The sequence below is a fragment of the Pholcus phalangioides genome, unplaced genomic scaffold (assembly GCF_987345545.1).
Source record: "Pholcus phalangioides strain wild (caught in Gottingen) unplaced genomic scaffold, Ppha-v1.0 ptg000017l_1, whole genome shotgun sequence".
NCBI classification, from domain to species: Eukaryota; Metazoa; Arthropoda; class Arachnida; order Araneae; family Pholcidae; genus Pholcus; species Pholcus phalangioides.
Window position 1 is genome coordinate 61,506,502 of NW_028301610.1, and position 26,682 is coordinate 61,533,183.

A 26,682-nucleotide genomic window follows, 5' to 3' on the forward strand; every position below is an offset into this window, starting at 1 on the left:
TGCCATGTGAAGAAATCTGACGACCACCATTAGCACATGATGTCAGTAGAGGTGATCGGCAACCAGGCGGAGCCGTGCCTAAGTCTGCTACTAAATCAACGGTTCATGATGATGCAAGAGGATGTCCAGCGAGCACCTGACTGGGCGAAACGCCTTAGAGTAGTTCAGTGCATTTGTGACGGTATATTTGCATCGTTTCCAGCATACCGCCACTATTTAAAGGGCTATTCCCAGCATCCCCTGCTTCACCATCGAATCAGGATGAGCGATCTTCTGCTGTGGAAAACTAACACATAATGAAAGGCAAGTGCTATTTGCTTAACTATTCAGAATAAAAATACAATTATAACACAAAATCTGGCAATACTGATATGTAAACAATGGCGGCTGATCGGCAAAAATCTACAGCGGACCGGTTCTCGGAGGTGAATTAAAGGTAAATAAAGATTTCAATTTGACTAGCTCTAGGACTATTCCGCGGGAGCCAAAGGTAATGTTACATATCGAAGGTAACCAATATGGCGACTTCCTGCACGACTCATGAAAGAAACAAATCTTGATCTAAGAAACATAGAAATGAATCTTTTTTCTCTTTTTGATGGGCCCTAGGCATTTCGAAATCTTGTTGCATTTCAAGTTATCAATCTGCCTGTTTTAGCTCCAAAAAATTCTTAATTAAAGCTGCAGAATTTCTTCAATGTACTTTATGTTCAAATAATTAATTTTAAAACATCTTAAACTATATGGATTGATGCAGTTCACTATTAAAAGACAATACAGATATTTTTTTTTTCATGCTTGAGAAGATATAAATGAAAAGTTAAAATTAATGTTATTATATGGATATCCAACTTAAAAGTAGATCCAGCTAATCATTTTATATTTAGTTTTCTGGGCTTCGTATCTTTAAGAAAACTCAATATTTCGAAAATGAAGAATTCAATTTTATTTTTAAAATTATTCATGTGGTGGAAGACCCCACTATATATAAATTTCCATATTTTTACAGTAAATTCGGCAATTTTAACATTGATTTCAATGGGAGATCATCCTGTGCCTTGTCCCTCAAAGTGATGTTGATTATGACGTCTATTCGAAAAGCATAATACATTGCTCCGTGTCTCAACCAATAGCAGCTCAACTGTTTCCCCAACAACTTTATTTTCTTACACGGATAGGTCCCGAGAGAGAGCAGTTTGCTCCTGTAACATAACCAAAAATCCCCCCCCCCTTGGAAAAGTCCTTAATCTAGTCATTTTTAATACTTTTACTTCATCATTTTGCCCTTGTTTTTGCCTTCTGGGATCGTGTGCTGCCGATCTCCACCGATGGGCCATTAATGTTTACATTTTCAGTGTTGCCATATTCCATATGTCATAGTTGTGCGATAATATTTTATTCAGTATATATATGCAAATGAGAAGTTGTCTATCGAAGAAATACATTAATGTTGCAGTATTGCCGATTTTGATTCGTAGCTAAGATGATGGAAAGGATTCTCTTCAAATATCAGCAGTGTACTGGGAATGATCACATTCAACATTCATTCACTTCAACACAATTTGTTCTAACTTAGTTCCTGAGTCATTCCGTCCCGAGAGCAGAGAGCTGAGTCGCTTCTATTCCATCACCATGTGTCGCAGATTCAGTGGTGTGCTTCGTCACCGTTCCAGTCATCAAGCTTCTCCTCCTGTTCACCATCTCGCGGCCTGTCTGGATTTTTCTTCATGTGAAAGTTTGAGGCAACATGTTCTCTTCGACAATGAGAACTTGCTTGCAACATCAGACTCAACCACGCCGTCCCTGAACTTACCAACACTGCATATATGCTGGACAAGTTAGTCCAGCATATATACAGTGTTGGTAAGTCCACGACTGATCATGCAAATCTAGAAGTTGTGATGGTGTTGTGAAAGGTGCCACGATGGACTGAACCGGTGAGAATGAACCATTTTGTTTGAACTTTTAGCGCTAATAACTCTAAATTAAAAAAAAAATAATATTCTGTGATAATCAACCTTAAAATGTAGTTTTGCGTAAAAATTCGAAATTTAATATCGTTGAATAATTGAAATGTTTTTAAGTGGAAACAAATGTTGTCATTCTTTATAGCCACCCACCGATGAATCAATTGTTGAGTAAACAAAAAATGAACTGGGAATGTACTTGATCGGTACACTCAGTGCATGCACTTCAGGATATTCAATGGTCTGTGTCCCGATCCATAGCTGCAACTACCCCTCCCCCCCCAAACACAACATTATTTTCTTACATGGATGAATGTGTGTGTACATTGACATCCTCCCCACCACCACCACAATCCATCTGCTTCATCACAAAATCAGTTATTCTAGGAACAGGTTTTGAGGAAAAGAAATTGTTTCCCTTTTTTTGTGACGATTTTTTCTCCCTCACTGAAATTCACTCTTATGTCACTTTCACTGTTACGTCACTATAGAAATTTCACTTCAACAAAATAAACCCAATTTTGAAAGTTATAGAATTTACATCGATGAACACCTAACACTAGAGAATATGAAATTATAGACCAATTAAATTTTTAATTTTTCAAAAGCAATAGAAAAATGCCAGAAAATCAGTTTACTAATTTTCTGAATCATCAACTAATCAATATGGCTTCCAGAAAAATAAAAAAATGGAAATGGCCATTTGAGGATAAATGGGTTCACTAAACAACTGATTTCACACAATAATAATTATTCAATATAATTGTATTTTTAGACCTGAAAAGAGTGTTTGATTACATGGATTTAAGCATTTTAACAGAGAAATTTCATTTATCTGGTATAAGAGGAAACTTTTTGGAATGGTTTAAAACCATCCTACAGGCAACGCTCATTATAACAACCCTCATTATTCTACAGGGAACAGAAGTTATATTGGGATCTCATTGTATCTAAAGTTTGAAAAAAGAAATTAACTTCATGAGACAATTTCAATCTAGGATGAAATAAAAAAATCTTTAATTTTATCATAATTTAAACAGTTGCAATGAAAATCAGTGGGGGAGGTGTTCATTGCGATAACAAATTTTCAATTCTAGGGGCTCCATACTATTCTTAATTTATATACTGTAAATAATATAAATAAAATAATCCTTAATGCTAGTATCATATGTTTTGCAGACTGCACAATTATATATGTTGAGAAGACAGAAATAAATAATAATAATAAAGCAGAGGAAGAGAATGAACAAAAATTGTTATTTTATTAGGCTGGGATTACACTATAAAAGTTTTTGAAATTCTTTTATAATACTTGAAAAATGTGACCAATAAATAAGCTTATTGGTTACATTCAAAAAAATGCAATTGATAAGCTTATTGGTTTGATTTGTCAAATTTAATAAACAAATTTTTATATGACTTTTATAGTGTAATTCTGGCCTTAAACATAAATTAAATATAAGTATACCTGGGTCTTTTATATGTTAACAAAAAAATTTATTATCTACTTAGCGGCATTACTGCTTTTTCTGTATATATTTATTTGTCCCAGGATAAAAGGTAATACTTTATGTAGCATACATCATTAGAAACCAGAAAACAATTGGCATCAATCAACATAATTTTGAATTACAGTCAACACTCATTACAATGACCCCACATCCATACTTTTCCATAACAACGACAAAAAAAGTTCCAAATATTTTCATATAATGGCTATCGTACAGGTTTTCCACATTTGATATCAAGAACACTCGCTGTAGCGTCTGTTTTTTATGGAAGTTGTTATAACAAGCATTGACTGTAACTAATTTTTCTACAAATAGTAATTTGATACTCTTAGACAATGCAGGTTTTCACAGAGAAACACAAGATTTTTTTTAAAATGACGGGAAATTTTTTTGTCAGATTAGTTGAATTTTTTCAACTGATAGATGGAGCTTCAACCATGAACTATTGAAGTGCTACACAGTGATGGCAAATGTAACTATTCTGGCAATAAAATTTTTCTTTATTAAAAAATTCCTGTGTCTCTTTGTGGGTAAAAAAAAACATCAAAATGTCACCTGCATGTTGCACAAATAAGTGTCATTGATTATGTTTTTATAGTATTTTTTGCAGTATGTCATACCCGAATTACAGTAATATCCGACTGGCGCTACCCAGAGTTGCACGATTTCAGAGCTATGTGATTTTCTATGTAAAAAACATATTTCTGAAATTTTTTAAGTTCATTACATTACGTTTAACTTTATTCTTGGATAAAATGCACTTGGCTACATATTTTTAATGAACAAAGGCCTATTTTGATATATAATTTAAAGTTTCAAAAAAATATTATATAGATAAATTTCATAAGAATGTCAAAAAATTTCTTTAAGCAAATCATCTCTCTCTAAGTGTAATGTTATTCCGATCCCAGCAGAATGTAACAATATGCAGATATCTGCACTGAGGTTTGATTTGCACCTCAAAATGTATGTTTACTCTTCTTTTATTAACTATCTGTCACGTAATGGGTGATTGCAGCCAATCGATCTTATGTTGAATTAATAAACAAGCATGTTTTTACCATTTGTCCTCCTGGTGGATAGCCACTGACCTCAGCTAAAAAATAATAGAATCTTTGTTTGTTCATCTTGTCATAGTCTTCAGCTTATGCTAGGTGAATCTGGCCAGTTCATTTGGTGTGTTATTCATTTTCTCTTGACATGTTGATGCACGTTTCTGTAGTAGTTTGTGTTCCTGTTACTGTTCATCATTCGTCTCACCATGTGCCTGTCCATCTGCTGCTTGTGTTGATCCCATGACCAGTGGTGAAGTGATATTCTGGCAAGAGCCAATCAACTTATGGAAAAACTGAGATGTCTCTGAATACGGTATGAACACTACATACTGGGTAAGAGAGACTTGAATAATTCTGTCGTGAGTTCATGCAATTATGACCAGATTTCTTTAGAGAAAATGTTAACAAAAAATTTAATTGTGACAAAATGTCAAGTTGAAGTAATGTATTGCAGTGTAATTTTTAACTTCGTGAATGTGAATAAATGTTATATTGTGGAAAATTGCCTTGGGACTATTCTTTCTGCTCTCTGTCAACTTGGGATAAACTAAAAAAAAAATCTGGGAGTGTAAGATACTTTACATAAGCCAAATGACAATCTGCTGAATTTCATACCACTCTCTCTCTCTCTCTCTGAGCTATTGATCCCTACATATCTACTACAAAAAGTGAAAATTTCCCAGAATTCCCTGGGCTTACAATGATTGGAGGGTAATGAGTGATGTTACATCATTGCTAACTTACATATACCTGTGGCACTTTCTAAAAAATATATGTACCGATTATTTCTCCAAACAAATTTAAATTATATAAATATCATTCAACTTGATAATTACATAATAAATTAATCATAAATACTATATTATGTACATTATTTGAGCAAAACTATGTAAATATACAGTTTAACCCCAATTTAACGAATTGGATGAAACTGACAATTTCATGCATTAACCCTCTAGCTGCAAACAAAGCTAATATGATGTTTCAAGTATTCTATAAAATTTCATGGGGTACAATACACTATTATTACATTTAAAATACATAGCGGATAAAAATACCCAGCAATTCCGTACAGAAGAATACAAAAGCTGCTTGCAGCTGGAGGATTAAATCAAGGAAATCATTGAATCGAGATCAAACTGATCAGAAGTACACACTCGATGCAGCAAAATCTTGGCCAACAATAAAAATTATGCTTTACCGGTTGGTATGAGGCTGTCATCTGTTGGGGTATAAAAATCAGCTGATACACTTAATACATGATCATGAACGGATCCAGAACCCTGTTAAAATTTAATAAAATTTTTAGTGAGCTATATCATTGATATTGAATAAATTTCATACTTTCAAAGACAAAAACTAAACTTAGTTTTTATTAAGTTACTATGCGGTTTTCACTGGATTCAAAATAGCAACACCAAAACAGACACAGGTAAAAAGAAAGACATGTTAGATGGCGCATAATACAAGATATAAATGATTAGAATCAGTCATCTGGCCTCATGGGGAATACCCTAAACTTAACATTTTCTCATACCACTTGTACTCTGTGCAGTATCGAATTTAAGAGTGCTGTCTGACAAGATTTTGCAAGTCTTCAATAGGTGTCAAATTTGACAAGTATGAAGACCAAGAAAGAAGTTTCACAGAGAATGTTCTGAAGACACAATAGAAATTCTTTGCTACGTGAGGGTGGGCAATGTCAACTGTCACAGATTTCCTGAAGATATGGTAACACCATCAACTATTAAAATATTAATAATACACAGTGAAATCTTCCTACAACGATATTCGATATAATGATAAATCCCTCTACTTTTAAGATGTTCTAATTTTTTTTTAACAAAGAAAAAAAAGCAATGTAATTAGACATTTTGGGACCCATTAAATTTATACACATTTTTAATCACCGATATTCTCAAAAAGAGCCCTTTAGAAGATGAAAATGAAAATTACAGTCACACTGTAAATTTTGGCTTTCTAACTGGAGCATTTCATGAACTGCACATGTAAATTTCTGGGACATTCAAATTTTTTGAAACAAGCATGTATATATATGTTGCCTCTGGATATAATAATACCTCTACAATGATATACTTTTCTGCTGATCAGCAAAGTATTGTTATATATATATTAGGATTTCATTGTATAAACAACTTATATAGTATACATAAATGAATGTTATTAAATAAAACAAACAATGGAAGAAAATCAACTCACATGTCCTCCTAAATTGAAGTATGAATGGTTCGTCAAATTTATGGGTGTGACATGAGATGTTGTGGCTTTATAGGAAACAACAATTTGATTATCTTCTGTGAGTGCATACATCACTTGCGCATCCACCTCACCAGGATAGTTTTCCTCCCACGGACGGCTAGTATATGAAAATGTCACAGTCTTTCCCTCAACATGTGATTCCCAAAGAACCTATAAAAATAAAATTCAGTCAATGCATGATAAATGTAATTGAATTCCTATGATGTGAAAAGATTTTATCAAATGAAATTTTCTATTTCAACAATTTTTTTTAGAACATTGAGGGTTTGAGATTAATTTTTACTAGACAAAATTAAAAATTTTATAAAATTTCAAAAGAATATCCTCCACCTTCCTATGCACTTGATTTTGATATTGGTGGTATAAAAAGTTTTACAGAAATAACATCGTTACAAAAAGAAACTCTATTTGAATACAATAATTAACAAAACACAGTAGATTCTCTCAGAAAAAAAAATCTATGACCTATCATTTATTCCATGGAACTTAAGTTATTTTTTTAAGTACCTGAATAACTTGCTGATTTTCCTAGAGTACTGAGAAATTTAATTTTCTGAAAGTTATGCTGAAACTAATGTTTGGATAGAAAAGTGATGTCTTCTCCGGGAATCGAACCTGGGTCCCCTTACATACTGGGCAAGTGTGCTAACCAATACACCAGAGACACACTTTTTAATTCCTTATAACATGTGTTATTAGTGTGAAGTGCTGAGTACAGACGTAGCAGCCTCCCTTAACTACAACAATTTTTGCCTCCAATTGACCTTTTTGTATTAAGAGTCTCTGATGTATTGGTTAGCGCACTTTCCCATTATGCAAGGGGACCCGGGTTCCATTTCAGGAGGAGACAAATCACTTTTCTATCCAAACATTAGTTTTGGCATAACATCCAGAAAATTAAATTTCTCAGTATATTTCAGGAGGAAAAAATATCTCTTAATACAAAAATGCCAACTGAAGCAAAAATTGCTGTAGTTAAGAGAGGCTGCTATGTCTCCACTCAGTGCTTCACGCTACTAATGCATGTCAGGGTTGGTAAAAAAACCGGTTTTTTTGGTTTAAATAGTATTAACATTAAAAACAACGAAATTTCTGAAAAATCATTCAAACTTCTAACAATTAACTGAAATAAAATGGTTATTAATGTAATTAACACTATTCCCATACTAATTAATCAAAAAATATTTCTTACATTTTAACAAAAACCAACTTTTGCAATTTAATTATTTTTTGCTTAACTCAATGGATTACTGTGTGTTTGAAAATTCTTTTAATGTTATTATTAATCATATAATATATAAAGGTTTTTCTCCAGTTACTTTCAGTATACTTAATTAGGAAGCTATTTTGCAAAAAGTAATAAAAATTAGGTGAATATAATGTCTTTAATGAAGCATAAATAATTCAGATTAATTAGCAATGATTTACGATATACAAGGTGATTATAACTAAGGTTCTGATTTCAAAACACTGTAAAAAAAAATGATTGTCAGGATGACTTGAAAATTGACATGAATATTCCTGAAAAAATTCAACTTTATTTGATAAAGGGGAAAAAATACTTAAAAATGTAAAATTAATGACATCATCCAACATGTGGGAAATTTGCACGCAGAATGGAAACGATAGCCAGTCATGGCAGAATGATAGCTTAATTATAGCATTTCACAATTTCATAATTCATGGAAACATCACAAAAAACGAAGTAATTGAACAAATAACTACAACTTAAGAAATGTTAAATATGTTGTCCACCGCGTGTTCTGGCTATGAGGTTGAAAGCACAAAAATTCTTGTTCAACAGCAGAATCGGAGTATGCCATGGTCATAATGTGGATGTGCTTGCAATTTTAGCTTTATTAAACCAAACGCCCCCCCCCCCCCCCCGTTAATATTCCTGAGGAACTTATAACATATAGGGAATGTGCTGGACCCCAAAGCAGAATATGCCGGAATGTGCGACGTATGTCGCAGAACAACCAGTGCTGTTGCAGAACAATCTGGAAGAATTTTAAGAAAAGTGTAGAAAAGCGCTATTATGTATATGTGAATTTTTACCGCAGAACATTTTCAGTCAGCTGAGGGCTCGTTGCAGAACATCGCAAAAAATTCTGCTTTGGGGGTGCTGGAGATTACAATTCACCAAAGTTTGCAATCTGACCACTGTTCATAACATTTTGAGATGCCCCCACAGCCAGAAGTTGCAAGGGTTAAGGTGCATCCTGTCAAAATGGGTCTTCAGCAGCTGCTTTGCCGGTATTGCAATGTGCATCTTGATAGAAGTTCTATCCACACACTGATGCTGTGGAAGTGCCGAAATGATGTGGTTGCACAAAATAGTTTATACTGCTGGCCAAGTACAGCATCATCTACTTGCACATTTTGCATGTTTTTCTTTTGCGAAAGAAACTTCCATTGCTTCAGGAGTATCCATGCAAATTTTCAAGTCATTCCGATCAGTACTTATTGTATAGTTTTGGAATCAAAACTTAAATTATAATCACCCTGTATATAGCTGATTATTTTTCATAAATATGTTACTACTATACAGTAGAACCTTGATTAACTGGGCTTAACAGTGTGTGTGTGTGAAAGTATAAAAAAAACAACTATTGAATATTAAGACTGGGAGATATACAGTAGGAGATGTGCTACTTCTTATGGGAAAGGAAATGAAAATGTAAGTGAGGTAATGTAACTACTAGTACACTAGTCTTTGTCCTTTAAGGACAGCTGGTGTCTTTATTGGATTATAGGACCACCTGCCCCTAGCATGATGGTGTCACTACTGTAGCTGCTTCTTTGTGAAGAGAAAAAGAAACCCTGTGAGATAAAATACACCACTACATTTAGATGTGTGATGCACTCCTTATTCATGAATTTGCTTAAGATAGAGCATCAGAATGTAGCCAAAAGTTAGAAAATGCAGTAAGAATGAGAAATTTTGGCTTTTATATATAACTTTAAATGACTAAGATACTTCATATGAAAAATCTATATATATTCAGGCCACTTTTATGAGACTTTTTGAAAAAAACCACTTATAAAATCTTATGTCATTTAGAGATATACCATCAGAATGTACCCCAAGGATATAAAATGTGGTAAAAATGAAACATTTTGGCTAATAATGAACCAATATGATATTTTCAAGGAAAAAAATGATATTTAGACAACTTTTATTTGATTTTTTGAAAAAAACCACTTGGTCAAAATCATGGTTTAAACCAAACAACCCTGATTGCATGTTATAAGGAATTGAAAAGTGTGTCTCTGGTGTATTGGTTAGCACACTTGCCCAGTATACAAGAAGACCCAGGTTTGGTTCTTGGAGGAGATAAATCACTTTTCTATCCAAACATTAGTTTCCACATAACATCCAGAAAAATCAAATTTCTCAGTATATTTTGGGCTTAAAAAATACCTTCACTTTCCTAGAGTACATTTTTTTACAGAAAAATCCTAATTTTTTCAGTCTTATACATTTAAAAAAAAAATGCAATTACTTTATCACTGTAATTTCTAGTAACATGGTTCGTACTCTTCCAACGAAAAAAAATTCAAGGACTATTCAAGCACTTTTCAAGGTAAAACTTAAAAATTCAAGGACTTTTTTTACAAATGCATATTTTTCACATGAATAGGCACATACTTAATTTTGATTAAGACTTTCAGAGATTACATTTCTACCTACTTTATTTCACATCATCCATAATGAATAAAGGAGGCCACATACACATATATATCATATAAAACATATGACACATTAAATAACAGTTCGTGCCTGTCTATTTCCTCATTGAAACGTAGTTTAGTCTCTAAATATTGCAATTAATTTTCTTTTAAAGACTAAAAAAAAGAACTCTTCTAAAGATAGAAAAAGATTAAATTATTTCTTTCTTACTCAAGGAATAATTGCTTTTATCAATTCTGGATTTGTTTCTTTCGCTAATGCTGAAATTCTCTCTTTCATTAATTCTGGAATTATTGCATTATTAATTTTGGAATTATCTCTTTTATCAATGCTGAAATTGTCTCTCATTAATTCTGAAATTCTCTCATTAACGTTGGAATTATCTCTCATTAATGTTGGAATTATCTTTCATTAATTCTGTAGTTTTTTCTTTCATTAATTCTGTAGTTTTTTCTTTCATTAATTCTGTAGTTTTTTCTTTCATTAATTCTGTAGTTTTTTCTTTCATTAATTCTGTAGTTTTTTCTTTCATTAATTCTGTAGTTTTTTCTTTCATTAATTCTGTAGTTTTTTCTTTCATTAATTCTGTAGTTTTTTCTTTCATTAATTCTGTAGTTTTTTCTTTCATTAATTCTGTAGTTTTTTCTTTCATTAATTCTGGAATTCTCTCATTAATTTTGGAATCATATCATCGATACTGAAATTATTTCTTTCATTTATTGTTTTAAACTCCTTTAAACAACTATGGATGTCATTAGAAAATAACGGAGATGCGCCGACATTCAACGCGTCACGTGATGTTCAAAGGAATGATGTAGACCACTGACGTCATACCAGGGCCGGTACTAGAGGGCGCAGTGGGGGGGGGGGGTAACTGCTCCGGGTGGCAAATTTTAGGTGAACACCGTTATAAAATTATCGAATTCCGAATTGGTGGGAGCGGCAAGACAATACAAAAATCCTAGTTATGGCCCTGCATCATACTCCCTCCAGTAATATAATAAGCTCAACGGATTCCAGCGCCGATTCACCCATTGAAGCACAGCTTGCATTTGGCGGCATTTTTGCCTGGCACACTCAGCAACCAATCTTGATAGAAGGGATTTTTCAGCCACAAGTAATTAAAAGTACACACACTTGCTACTCATCTTTTGATTTCTTTCTTTAAAGAATCTTGTACAAGCGCTTCACATCACTCCTAAATAAATATTTTGTTGACAGCATGGGCGGAGATACGGTGGGGGGGGCAGCGTGAAAGGTGAAGTTGACTGATCTAATGTATACATGCATATATAAATTGACATCATCATCGTGCCCCCCAGACTTCTAAGTCTATCTCTGCATATGGTTGACAGTAATCAGAGGAAGCTTCGCTCACTTACGGACCGAAAGGCTGAAATTATTTCGGCAAAAATAAGATTAAAAAAAGATATTTATTTCTCAAGTCCTCCAGAAAAAATACCTAGTACAAAAATTTAATGACTTCCAACGACTCGAAATACGTCTACATACGATCACAGGATACATGCTACCATAAAGCCAGGTTTTCCTAGAAGTGGGTTGTTGCAATACCTTCTAGAGCAGGACGACTTCTACTCTAGAAGGAGATATTGGTTGTTGGGGGCCAGAGCATGCCGACTGAGCTGAAGAACAAAAACAATGATCGGAAGTTCATTTTGAACTCTAGCTTTTATTCCATAAAAGTTGCAAGGGAAAAAAACAAGATCATTTACGATCATAAAAAAAATAAATAAATAAAACGGCTGACAAATAACAACCCACAATCTCAGGGAGAAAAAAAACTATCCCGACATACACGCGGAAAAAAACCAGCCTACAGTATAAAGCCGAGCTTCCGTGAGGGTGGGAGCACGCCGCCGGCGATTTACATATTGCATCGGGCTGAGCAGTTCCACGTGCACAGAGAATAAAAAGGGGAAAAACATTCCAACATAAGTTTTTGGCGCAGCATGAACCGAGCTGGATCATTTCGCGTCGACAGAAACGTGTTACATAATCACACTACGTGTTTGTGTATTCCTACTGTGGCGCATCAGCTCACGGCCCTGGCATCAGCTACTCTGTCATCTGCACGCTCCGGTTTGAAGGGAAGCACAGAGCTCGATGAAGGGAAGCGAAAGAAAACAAAAATGAAGAGAAGATCGGTAAAACGAGTGGCACACAACGCATTGACTCCTCCAGAAGCAGTCGGCCAATCACGCCCGACGTAAAACACTGCCGTGAGGCTTGTTGCGCTCTCTAGGAAAACAGTCGAGCTTGTTTTCTTATTACTGGTAAGTGGACGGCGTGTCACGCTGGGCGATTCACTTTGCACGTGGCACAGAAAACCTGCTCCTACAAAAACCCGGCTTAAGAATAATGGGGGAAAAACGTGCTTTAAATCTAATTATCCAGGGTTATTGGCTGCTAAGGCATCCCTGTGCTTTGCACTTTTTTGTGGACGTCACTTACGGAGTAAAAAAAAAAGTGGCGAAAACTATTTCGGAAAACACAAATTTTTCAAGGACTCTCACAGAATTCTTTAAAAAAAAATTTTCAAGGACTCTTATGGACTTTCAAGGCCTTGAAAATGAACTTTTTTTTTCAAGGACTTTTCAAGGACCGTACGAACCATGAGTAACTAAGTTGCTGGGAGTTACAACCACACCCAGAACAATGATTGGGGAAAAAAAAATATGCTGCACATAATTTTCATTCAGGAATTACCGTATACAGAGTGAATCCGACCAATTCCGCCAAATAAAAGGGGGTGATAGACGAGTTCAAATAGATCCCCCCCACCAACCGTCCTATATAAAATCGTTTTTGAGTTATGATGAATAATTGATTATGGAAAAAATATGTCTCAGTCTAAAAGAACCTGCATTTATGGAGTTTCTAAGAAACACGCAAACTAAGCCCACGTTTGGAAAGAACGGAAAAATCCTATAAGATCATATAATTTTCATCGAAATGTCTGGATTTATTAGCGAGCTACAAGTGCTGAAAGATTGGCAAAGTTCAAAATCAAATTGGCACCAAAATTTTTCATCACCAATTACGCAAATACCCTTAATCGGCCAAATTTACTGAAAACTTGTCCATTGCACCAACTTTCGAAAGAACCTACAACAAATGATATCAGAGTTCTGGTTCAAGGGAAATTTAGTCCTTTGTTCACAATACATCACTGAAATCTGCGTTCGTCAAAGTAATTTTAGTAGGTTTTTGTGACAATTTAATTTCACTTCACCAATCTCTCAGCGATTGAAGCTTACCATTAAATACAGATATCCTGTAGATGTCAATAATCCTGTAATGTTACCTTATGTGATTTTTTTCTGCAAAATCAACTGTCGCCAAAATCTGTAACCGCCAATTCCAAACTTTTGCCTAATATCTACTTCAACAAATGTTGATTTCAGTGATGTATTACAAATGAAAAGCTAAATTTCTCCTGAACCAGAACATCAATATGGTTTATTGCTCTTTTCAAAAGCTGGTACAATGCACAAGTTTTTTGGGAAAATTTGACCGATCATAGCTAAAAGGGTGTTTGCATAATTGGTGATGAAAAATTTTGGCAACAATTCAATTTGAACTTTGCCAATCTTTCAGCGCTTGTAGCTCGCCAATAAATCCAGATATTTCGATGAACATGATGTCATCTTATAGAATTTTTTCCGTTCTTTCCAAATTTCACAAATGCAGGTTTTTTAGAGACTTGACACATATTTTTTCTATAATAGACTATCCACCATAACTCGAAAATGGTTTGAGATAGGACAGGGTTGGTGGGGTATTTCATGATCCACTTGGGATCGTCAATCACCCCCCCCCCCCCCCACCGTTGTTTGGCAGAATAGGTTGGATTCACCCTGTATACTCATGCATAAGTCAAGTTTTTCTGTTAAAAAATTTGTTCCATAATTTGTGGGGGGCTAGGCTTGTGCATGGTTCAGTTTTTTTTAGAAGAAAATATCTACCCCCACTTTACTAAATCATATGGCTACGTGGCTTCCGCGCAGCTGGCTCGAAGATCTACTACATCATTGGAGTATTTTTGATGGTGCCACTAATCAGTATTTTTGTAGCTATAGATGTGTTACTAAACAGTAGAGTGATATTTGTAGCTATGTTCAAAACAGCGCCACCCTTAGGGGATGTGCAGCTGCACCAGGCCCCGCACTTCTGGTAATAAGAAAAATGGGGAAAAATATTGTAATTTATATAAAAATTTCAATAATAAAACAAGGTCGCTGTATTTTGTCAAAGAAAATATTAGAAAAATCTAAATAATGTAATGAATAAGCAAAAATTATTTGTCACACACACACACTAATTATATACAGTAATGATAAAGCAAAAAAGAATCATTATTTGTTGAATGCGGATGTGGAAAGTGGTTGAAAAGGATGCACTAAACTTCTCCCATTCCAATATCTCTATCTATGAGAATATATATATGTATGTATATATATATATGCGTGTGTATTATAGTTGAATCCAGTTTCAACAAATAGCATTGTAATGGGGGGAAAAATCTTGTTTTAACGAACACTTTCCTAATTCCCCCAGATACATTTACATAGGAACAATGCAAAAACCTGGAATTCCTTTATAACAAAGTGATTTCTTCAATCTCTTGGAGTTTGTTTTAATGGGATTCAACTATATAACTTTCAAGATTGTATCAATAAAGAGTGATGAAGTGTCTCCCTAGTGCAGGTGGAGGCAGCCACTGAGACTGACTTGTAGGAAAATTTTTTTCAGTATACGTTACTTATATGTAACCAACACATATAATAAGTACAACAATAACCATCATGTCGTTGGTTGAATACTATTAACATAACAATTTTGGTAAAATGTTCCAACTGCCATCTTTTGTGCTATGGTAAAGTTTTTGACTGTTTTCGAGATGCATGGCATTTTGTGCATATACAGTGTAATATTTCAATCTAACATACTTGCAGACTTTCTGTGAAATTTTACGTTTCTGTACTGCATGATGTATGTGATTGTAAGATTCAAGTTTTCAACTTAGGGCTATTTTTGTAGCAATAATGGCATCAAGAGAAAGTGACAAATTTTGGAAATATGAATCTAGTAGTAAAAAAGTTAAAAAAAAAAAAAAGGAAAAGCGAAAACAATATCTTAACACACAATGTAGTGCATTAGAAAAATTTTTGCAGTCCGCAATTCAGGCTTCTGGTAAAGAGAAGAGAGAAGTGGGTGATATTTCACAAGAAATGGAGCCTCAGCCCAGAATTTCAACCACCAACAATATGACTGATGGTACGCATATTTGTTTGGATGTAGAATCTCCAATGTCAAAGTGCTTTGCAAGTTATTAACAGATGATATTGCAACATCCAATTTGCATTTCCCGGTTCATTATTAAGTTAAATCCAGTATGATCACCGAATAGATAACAATAAAAGGAACTCGCCATTCGTTAAATAATAAACATTTATTCTATTAAATATTAGAATTTAGTATAACATTTTTACAAATAGTTATCAGTTAGATTTCCTCTGAACACATTATATTGAAACAATAAAATTGAACGCTCTCACTGCTTTGTCCAGAAATTCACGTGTTAGTTCACATTGTCCATAAAATAGTCCAAGATGTCACAGTCAAGCATTGGTCTTTACACACCATGGTCGAAGAAACCATGGAGCCAGCTTCTCATGGATTTGCGGCTTGAGGTGATTATTGAGGTTATCGGCCAGCCATTGAGCAGGAGGCAGACGTCGAAAGAGGCGCTGGGGCAGCCAGTCTGGCTGCCAATCAATCCACATAGTCGATGGTACCAAGACAACGTTTTATTGACACATGAGCACAGGTGATGAGACGCAGGAGGTGCCGAAGTACACATTTCCACAATTAATGCATCGTTATAATTGAGAGACCAACTGGCGCACACCTCAGCAAAGTGAGACGCCTTAGTAATAGAATCGTGTGTTTCAAGGAAATAAATCAATGATGCATCTCACTATGCATCTGGTATTTATACGAGAGCATTCCCATAACCGAGAGCATTGCCTCATGATGGAACCAATCACAAAGACGAAGGTATGGCACTGAACTTTGTGCATCTGATTGACATATCTTCATGAGAGAGAAATAATATTGCACAAAATATATCACAGAATCTGGCAACACAAATACAAGAAATTGGAGATCTGGCCAGGATCCACAACCTTTAGGCCTATTGCAAATTGTATAAGCTCATGACATTATTGACCGTGAGATGGTCCTAGGACCCACCGAAGGCCTGAAGGTAAAATTATTGCACATTTGTATATACAACCTCTGACAATAAAGTTTGGTGAATAGTCCTGTAACATTAACGTAGATGAAATGTTAACGAAAGTTACCTTACTGTCCTTCGAAATAGTCACCTCCCATTACTATGCACCGCTGAGATCTCCTATACATGTCCTGGAAACTTTGCAAGAAGTCTTCTTTTGGGATGACGTTCAAAAGCCTCATAACGTTTCGTTGGATGTCAGGAATATCGTCACATCTCTTTCCTTTCAAAGCGAGTTTGAGTCGTGGGAATAGGAAGAAGTCTGGAGGATTGAGATCTGGCGAGTATGGTGGATGTTCAATTTTCACCACCCCCTTTTTTGCCAGGAACTGTTTGACAATATTGGCTGTGTGAGGGCGAGCATTGTCGTGAACAAGAAACCATGAACCTTGTTGTGCGTAATGAGGTCGTACCCTGCGTAGACGTTTCATGAAACGGGTCAAAATTTCAATGTACCTTGCAGCATTCATCGTCGTTCCCTCAGGTAGAAATTCCCTGTTGATAATGCTTTGACTATCAAAAAAGGTGATTAGCATCGTTTTGATGCATGATTTTTCTGCTCTGACATTTTTCCGACAAGGTGATGCAGGAGAACGCCATTCCATGCTTTGCCATTTCGTTTCAGGGTCGTATCTGAGACACCAGGATGCATCCTCAGTGATCTTCTGTTCGTTCATTTTCCTGTTCTCAGTTAAGAACCAACGCACTAAACAAGCACTTTGTAAAACAAGTCTTTCACGGAACACAAACGACGCTCAACTGAACAACGGTGGCGGCAGATGGCCAACACCTGCCGCTACGCATGTGCAGCGTTTTGCTTTGCCAGTGTTGCCAGAACGGCCGTTCTGACTTCATTCACCGAACTTTATTGTCAGAGGTTGTATACCACTTTGCAGAACAACTATATTATATTGCACAAATATACAACATGTTGCAAAACTCTAATATTTCATATTGCACAAATATATATATATATATATATATATATATATATAATTCATTTCTCAACACAATAATTCAATGTTTCTGAGTTTGACAATGAGACTGTGGTTTCCACCGACGAGCAGCGGGGACCCCCCCCCCCCCCACTGGGAAAGAGAAGGTAACAAGAAAAGCTATTAGGATCTCTCACAGTAACCAGAATTTATATGGGACATTGGCAGCCTGATCTCTGGCCCCATTCTTGCCTGACAGCCAGGAGACCCCATCCCTCGATTTTCAGACTAAGCGAACTAACTGGCCCAAACCAGATCACCAGCAGGTACCTCTGGTGGTTTCCGGTAGCCAACGAACCCTGAGGCCTAAATAACGATTAAGTTGAAGAATTGAGATTTGTAAGAGATCCCAGGTCGTCATGTTATAAAATTCAAACTGCTGTATGCATTTTGATGTTCATGAACAAGAATATTTTATCATGTGTATATATTGTTTATAATTTGTGTTAATTGCATTTTTAATTGGGTTGCTGTATTTTTGAAATATGTGACATCCATATTTTTATGGGCATCTTTTTATCAGCCACCTCGTTGGGCATTTTGTCTGTTGTGGCATTGTATTTGTATAAGATCCAAAATTCTTTTCCCAATGCTTTCACACACATAGCATATTACATACTGTTTACTGTTCCAGCAACAGTGGCAAGTGAGGAAAGAAGCTTTTCACACTTAAAATTAATAAAATCTTATTTACGATCTGCAATGAGTCAAGAAAGACTGTCATCTTTAGCAACATTATCAGTCGAAACAGACATAGTGGATAAAACAAATTTTGATGATGTAATAGAGGCCATTGCTGGTGTGAAAGAAAGAAAAATAAAATTTTTATAAGGTCAGTCAATTCAAACAATTAAGCTACTAAGTTTTGTTGAAAAGCATTTGAAAATAAGCAGTAATGAGTCATTGTATTTTAAATAAATATATATATTGCTTTACTTCTTTTTACTTAGTATCAACATGTTTACATAAATTTTTTAATACTGCTACGATTTTTTTCTTCCTTGGAGGGGGAGAGGCCAACAGCCCCAAATTTTTCTTTAGGTTCAATTAAAAAATTACTGTGGTGCTCACAGGGACACAACTTTATTTTGGCACTGGGCCCTGTTATCTGGTAAGGGCGGCTCTAGTTCAAAACCTCACAGAACTGATGTTAAAGCCAAAGCAAAAAAAATCAAGAACGTCATTGGCTGTGATACCCAGTGGACTAACATCGATTTTATAGCCTTTACATACGAGCTTCAACAAGCCTTTTAAAGATTATTTAAGGAATATATAGATCAATGGATGTGAGTTCCAAAGATAAATAACAAAAAGTGGCACCTTAAAGAAACCCAGTATTGGCCTAGTGTACCAGTGGGTGAACGAGACATGGAATTCTCTTTCCACCAAAATCATAATCAAATCCTTTAAAATGTCTTGTATCAGTAACGTGATGCACAGAACTGAAGACAATATTCTCTTTGAAAGTGAGGACGGCGATAAAAGCTCAGTTCAAGATAAAAACAAAGATGCTACACTGTATTGGCTTTCGAGAGCTTGGAAAATAAGAAGAAATAATAGATTAGAAAGTTTGAATAATTTTTCATTGCATGAAAAAATATACATTTTTTTTCCTACAAAATTCAGATTTTTTGAGGATTGGCTTATACACAAGTTTTTAATTTATTGCGGTTTTGGTAGTCCCGAAGTGGGGATGGGGTCGTTTTATACACAAGTATATAGGGTAGTCTAATATGGCTAATTTGTATGATATGCTCTACAGCATGCAAGCATGTTTTCATCAGATCCACCAGAGCAAGTGAACTCAACCCAATAAAACTGCTACATGCTGCTAACTCAGAAATTAACAATGCAAATCAACATTATTTGCTCACCTAAAAGATGTTAAGCGAGGGGACTCACTTTGAAGACCATTTTAATTTATACAAATGAAAATTTTTATGTATTCTTTACATGACACACGTAAGATAGCAGATGACATGGCATGGGCCCTCTAATTGCTTTTAACATAATAGCACATTCATTCATCTCAACGAAAACCCAGGAACTTTTCTCCAACAACTTCCAACCCCATACAAATACAAATATAACGCCACAACAGACAAAATGCTCAACGAGGTGGCTGATAAAAAGATGCCCATAAAAATATAGTTGCCATATATTTCAAAAATACAAATTAAAAATGCAATTAACACAAATTATAAACAATGACATGATAAAATATCAATATAACAATATAAAATATCAATATAACAATATAAAATATCAATATAACAATATAAAATATCAATATAACAATATAAAATATCAATATAACAATATAAAATATCAATATAACAATATAAAATATCACAATCACATGATAAAATATTATACAATGCCCATAAAGAATACTTATGGTTGTCTTATTCTAAGAATGGATAGCTTCTCGATTTACCCTAACATGTTTATCGTACTTCTTTTTAAACGTGTCAATTGTGTTACAATTTACTACCTCCGGGGGTAAGCTATTCCATTTATTAACAACCCTATTCGAGAAAAATTCCCTGCGACACCATAACCTTGCATTGTCCCTCACCAATCGATACTGGTGTCCCCTTGTAAAAGCAGTCGATTGGCGGTGTACTAAAAGTTCATGGTCCATCCTATCCATCCCATTGAAAATTTTAAACACTTCGATCATATCTCCTCGACACCTGCGTTCATCCAATGTAAACATATTCAAAAAATGAAGTCTCTCTTCATAACTCAAGCCCTGTGTGCCAATAAGGACACGCGTAGCTCTTCTCTGCACCCCTTCAATCAAGTCTATGTCCCTCTGTAGGTATGGTCTCCAAAACCTTACAGCATACTCCAGTCCAGGACGAACCAAGCCTCGAAAAAGCGGAAGAATGATTTTAGGAGAACGCGAAAAGACCTTTTTGAAAATGAGACCAAGCATTCTATTCGCTTTTTTGACCACCGCTGAACAATGTTCAGAAAACCTAAGTCGCTCGTCAATGAGAATTCCCAAATCGGTGACCCTAGTTGAATCCGGGATAGTGACACCATTCAACTCGTAAGAGAACCGTGGGTTGTTCAAACCAAAATGAGCGACCATGCACTTATCTACGCTAAACGTCATGCTCCATTCATTTGCCCATGCTGCAATCCTGTTTAAGTTGGTCTGGAGCAACTCCCTATCGCTTTCATTCCCGATTACCCCCATTAGCTTCACATCATCTGCGAATTTGCTAGTAATTCCATCGATACCCTGATCGAGTTTGTCGATAAAAAGTGAAAAAAGTATGGGGCCAAGGACACTTCCCTGAGGAACCCCACTTGTGACGTCTGTCCAACCAGAGAATTCCCCGTTCACCATAACTCGTTGCGACCTATCTCTTAACCACGATTCTATCCAATTCAGCAAGTTGCCCCCTATTCCAATCTCGTGTAAACGCTTCAAGAGTTTGCCATGTTGGACCCGATCGAATGCCTTCTGGTGGAAATCAAGGTAAACAACGTCGACATTTTTGCTCTTACCCAAAGCCTTAGTCACGTGATCATAGAAGCAAAGGAGGTTAGTTACACATGACTTCCCCTTCCTGAACCCATGCTGATTATCCGACAATACATTATTCTCGTCTATCCACTTCACAAACTGCCTTTTGATGATAATTTCCAAAATTTTCGAGAGGGAGCTCGTCAAACTCACTGGACGACAATTTGACTCCGCTTCTCTACTACCCTTCTTAAATATCGGAACAACATTAGCAAGTTTCCAATCTCTTGGGACGATACCCTCAGCAACACTACTCCTGTATATCTGTGCCACTGGCCCCAACAATTCATTAGCACATTGCCTGAGGACCCTGGGATAGATATCATCTGGTCCTGGTGCTTTGCTTGCACATACATTTCTTAGAAGATTTAGGACCTCCACGTCTTCTACTTGAATATCGTTGAGGGTTTTATTACCCCATGCAACACCCATATATCGAATATCATTATCTCCATTAAAAACCGACGCAAAAAAGTCATTGAAAGCACTACACATGCCTACATTGCTCTCTACTTTTGAGCCTCCTATCGAGAGGGGGCCAACTGTCCCCTTACATCCATTATTGACGAATCGAAAAAATGATTTTGGGTCAGAGCCAATGTTATCAGCCAACCTAGATTCAACTTCCTTTTTACTATCCCTTATCGCTTTCTTCAACAGTCTTCTTTTATCAGTAAACAATGATGGGTCACCTCGTCCACTTTTATACTCTCTGAATGCCCTTTTCTTTTCAAGATAAACGTTCCGCACGCTATCCGTGAACCATAGAGGGTGCGATGTACAAACACGCTTTTTTCAAACAAAGGGTATGACATCGTGCAAAACAGAGGACAGCTTCGTACTAAATTCTTCCCATTGACTTACCACCCCTACTGATTCCAACCCGTCTTTGAAAACTTCCGCTAACCTTTCTCTCAAAACATCAAAGTTAGTTCTCCGAAAACAAGGAACCAGTCTTTTGTTATCAACCTTACCCGAGGAAAAGTTACAATGAAATCTGACGATACGATGATCACTGGAAGAAAACTCTTCCCCCACCGAAACATGTTCAACTAGATCCTCAGAACTAGTAAGAACTAAATCCAAAATAGCCGTACCCCTAGGGGCTTCTGATACATACAGATGAGCTGGTTGGATGGTATGGGGTGGAATCAGCATAGGCGGGCGTACGGACCTGCATATCATTCGGAATGACACTTTGACGGCCTGAAGGTATGCAGACGAGATACTGCGACCTCATGTCATCCCTTACACTGGAGCCATTGGAGATTCCTTTGTTTTCCAGGATGATAATGCCCGACCGCATAGAGCTCGTCTGGTGGAGAACATGCTTGAAGCTGAAACAATACAGCATATGGAATGGCCAGCGTGCTCTCCTGACCTGAATCCAATCGAGCATGTTTGGGACATGCTCGGACGACGCATTGCTGCGCGACCAAGGCCGCCTGTTACTGTCCGAGACTTGCACTTCTTGAGGAGTGGAACAGTATTCCCCAAAGTCTGATCGATAACCTCATCGCATCCATGGCAAACAGGTGTGCAGCAGTCTTAGCTGTTCGAGGAGACCCTATTAAAACTCATGCATCATGTCTAAACAGTACTTTTTTTTATCGTTTACATGTAACCAAATTGTTGCCCTAAATCATCTTTTCATGTTTTTTCCATATTTTCAAAGAATTAAAGCTTAATTCCAAATTTTTTTACGTCTTTTTTCTGTATTGCGCATTGATACACGTGTACTATCCATTGTATGCCAATACGTGGCTGTCTCGCACGGTTTTCTTCACTTTTTTGCTTGCTCCCCTAATTGTTTTGAGCAGTGTATTTTGTGTAGTGGTCATCATTGCTCACACAATACGGTGTTTCTGACTGGCACTATCCTGTTGTGTGGTTGTGGGATTGGCACCTCATGCAGCGTTGTACTTGAAGGTACTCGCACACTCTGTAACTTTCCCAGTGTATGAACATTTATTTTACCAGCAGAATATATTCTAGTACCCTACCAGGGACTGCCACCACAATGTGTGCTGTGTCAGGTTCTAGAATCTATGTTGATCTGCCCGGGTGTTTGTGCGTAGTAGATATGGCGTCAATAACTTGTTGGTCAGTTGTGTTGCTTGGAACGCCATATAAGATGAGTTTTGGTTGTGTTGTCATGGGAGTCTTCGCCTGTCATTCGGAGTTGTTTTGTTGTATCAGCTTCTTTAATAGTTGCGCGAGCCAGTGCTTGTCTTCCTCAGTGTGTAGGTCTATAGCTATACCACTCTTGATTGGTCTTCCTTTTTGAATGTTGATGTTGTGTGCCGGTAAATCGACGTTAGCTCTCAGGAATGCCTTGAGCTTTGCCTACTCATTCTGTATGTGGTCATCGTCTATCAGGCTTTTGAATTGCATCAGGAGGGTGTATACCTTCTGTTGAGACAGAGAAGTTGAGCATATGATTGAGGCAGGGAGAGGGGTCAGTGCAACCAGTTAACAGTGTTAGAAAAGGAGGTTGTAGCAGTAGCGTGTTGAACAGAGGTTGAAGCGATAAGAGGTTGAAGCAGTAAGATGTTGAGCAGATGTTGAGATAGGGTGTTGACCTGAAGTTGAGGGTGCTTTGAATGCGGGTTGTGAAAGTTTAGAGGTTTTAGATGAGAGTTTGTTGGGAGGTCGCAGCAGGGTGTGCTTGGATTCAATAGGGGGAAGAGTGTAAAGCACAGAATGTGGGATATTAGGAGCTTGGCCAGGGCGGTACCAGGAAGGTTCAGTAGAGGTGCCAGAAGAGGATTTTGGGATGATAGAGGATGTATGGGTAAGGAGTTCAAGAGAAGGGCAAGAGTTGGAGGTGGTACGAGAAGAGGAGGATTTAGGAATAATTGAGGATCTGGGGGAGGGAGATCAAGAGGAGAATGAGAGTTTGAGGAGGTGGGAGGCATAGATGGGATTGAGGAGGAAAGGTTGGGAGTGGAGGTAAGAGGGGGAGAAGAAAGGGTTGAGGAGGAAAAAGGTGGAAGAATATGAAGTGGAGTGTTGGTGGATGTAGTGGAGAGAGGTTGGGATTGAGAAACAGCAGGAAAAGATGTTTGGGTTTCAGTTGAAAGTATTTGAATAGGGTTTGGAATATCATCGATGATTGATGTGAGGAAGAGTGGGGTTTGGGTAGAGGCAAAGGCATGGAGAAAAGAGTCTGTCTGGATGTCCTTGTCCATTGTATTCCTCACTTGGGGTGGTCGGCTCGAGTTTGATGATCCTGGACTCTGGGCTGTCTAACAGTTTGTGAACCTCAATAGAAATATTGGTCAGGCTGCTTTCTCCTGAGTTGTTGTTGCCAAAGCAGATCTCCATAATTTCGTCTATCAATTCTTTGGGTGTTTTGTTCGATTCATTCGTTTTGTACTGAGCGTGTCTGGGAAGGTGGTGTCGTTTCCCATTATAGGATCCTCCTAAGGGGGGGGGGGTACCTCCCCCCGACACTCATAGACTCGATCAAAGAAAAAGTTCATAAAAAAATGTAATAAATTAAGAAAAAATTACATTCCCCCCCCCCCCAAGGCAGGTTCTGCATTGCCCCTGAGAAGAATATAATTCCATGTCAGTCTTTCCATGCAGAATAGAGAAATTACATCTACATAAAGTATAAGCGTTTCCTTTCGTGGATGCTATCAGTGATTGATAATCTTGGGTATATGAATTCTTAAAAGCTTCATATTTAGCTGTATATAGCTTAAAGTTTTATATTTTCTTTCTGAAGATGTTTAACCGGAAGAAACGATTTAAAAAAATTCAAATTACAAAGCTGCGGACGAAAAAACATGTTTACAGCACGGCTGTTAATGGAATACAATAATGATTATACAGGAATTTCGGCAACCAAAGTCATACCCCTGATAAATGATTGCCGATAAACGCTACGAAAACGAAGTCGCGTTCTTTGCCAGTTGCTTAAATACGGTCACAGAGACTTTTTTACGGCTGCTCGATGGAAATGACTACGGCTGTCCTCTATGGGTGTTTTCCCTAACGACGACAGTAATCATTGACGCCACGACAGCGTGAAAGCTCGCGTAAAATCTAATTTTCTGCCAAAATCCGGAGAAATTTTAACAAATCCAGAATCTCCCACCTAAATCGGGAGAATTGGCAGGTCTGCATTATCCAAGGAATTGGCCATCGGGCTGTCTTGGTCATCAAGTGATAGTCTCAGAGAGAAAGACATGTCATATGAACTAAAAATGAACTGTGGATAGTTTAATTAAATACAAGAATGGTGTGTGGCTCGGCACGCGCATGTGAATATATCAAAAAATACTATTTCAATATATATATTAAATATAACTAAGTATCTAAACTAAAAGGAGAAGAAAAAACAAAACAAACAAGTACACTATATATATTACATGGAGAACTACAGGATGGCTATCCAACTATGAGGGCGGGAGGAAAAACTTGAATAAAAATTGCAGCGAAGAACTAAATACTAGCTATTTACTTGGTGGAGGGATGTCTTAACAAAGAAAAATGGCGATATGAAAAATACACAAAAACATGGAGCAAAAAATGGTAAGAAATGAACAAATAAAATGTAAATATACGTAGCAAGCAAGAGGATTAAAAATAAAAACCTAATCGAACAATGACCCCTATCGAAATGGCATTGAAACGTTAAAGTTTTGGCTAAGCAATACACAATATATATATAATATAAACACTAGCCTGGATATATTTCGGGACCCGCACGAAGTACTTCTACATTGATTAATTTAAAATAAAACCAACACACAAAATAATATTGTTCACTAAAATTTTCCAGCATCGTGTAGTTTTAGCCCTGTTATGCTGTTGTTGAGATCTCCTGGCATCTTGTTCACTTCGATCAGCTGGACACTGTTACCTCAGTCTGCTTGCTTCAAGTTAGTGGGGGCACGGATGGAGAACACTTGAATCGACAATCCCACAGCTGTTATTTGTCTAATTAATGCATTGTAACATGGGGGGGGGGGCCCGCCAGTTGCCAATATTATGATGGGAAGTCCCACGGATAGTCTGTGGTGGCTCAGCGGGGGATCGTCATCGAACTCAGTTAAAATGTACCAAATATAGATGTGGAATATTAAATTGTTATGGATGTTTTACAAATATAATTATACATGAAAAATTGAGCAATATTTTACCTTCATGCCGTTCGAAGTACAATAGGCTTAGTGTTGTAGACCCTGGCCAGGTCTCCAATGCGCACATTCTGTATGTTGCCAATTTCTATATGTCAAAGTTTCATGATAGTGTTTTATTTCATATAAATATGCAAATGGGATGTTATTTGTTAAAAGATTTATGATAA

At 36.5% G+C, this 26,682-nt stretch overlaps 1 protein-coding gene across 1 annotated transcript in view; it reads right to left on the minus strand.

Moving 5' to 3' along the window:
* The window catches only part of LOC149074463 (galactose mutarotase-like), an 87,994-nt gene that overhangs the window by 33,788 nt on the left and 27,524 nt on the right, over positions 1–26,682 (minus strand). Inside the window, exons 3-4 of the mRNA XM_089246942.1 lie at positions 6,754–6,963; positions 5,735–5,816 (exon numbers count right to left, since the gene is read on the minus strand). Of these exons, the coding sequence (XP_089103068.1) occupies positions 5,735–5,816; positions 6,754–6,963 (292 nt within the window). The remainder of the gene's footprint in view (positions 1–5,734; positions 5,817–6,753; positions 6,964–26,682) is intronic.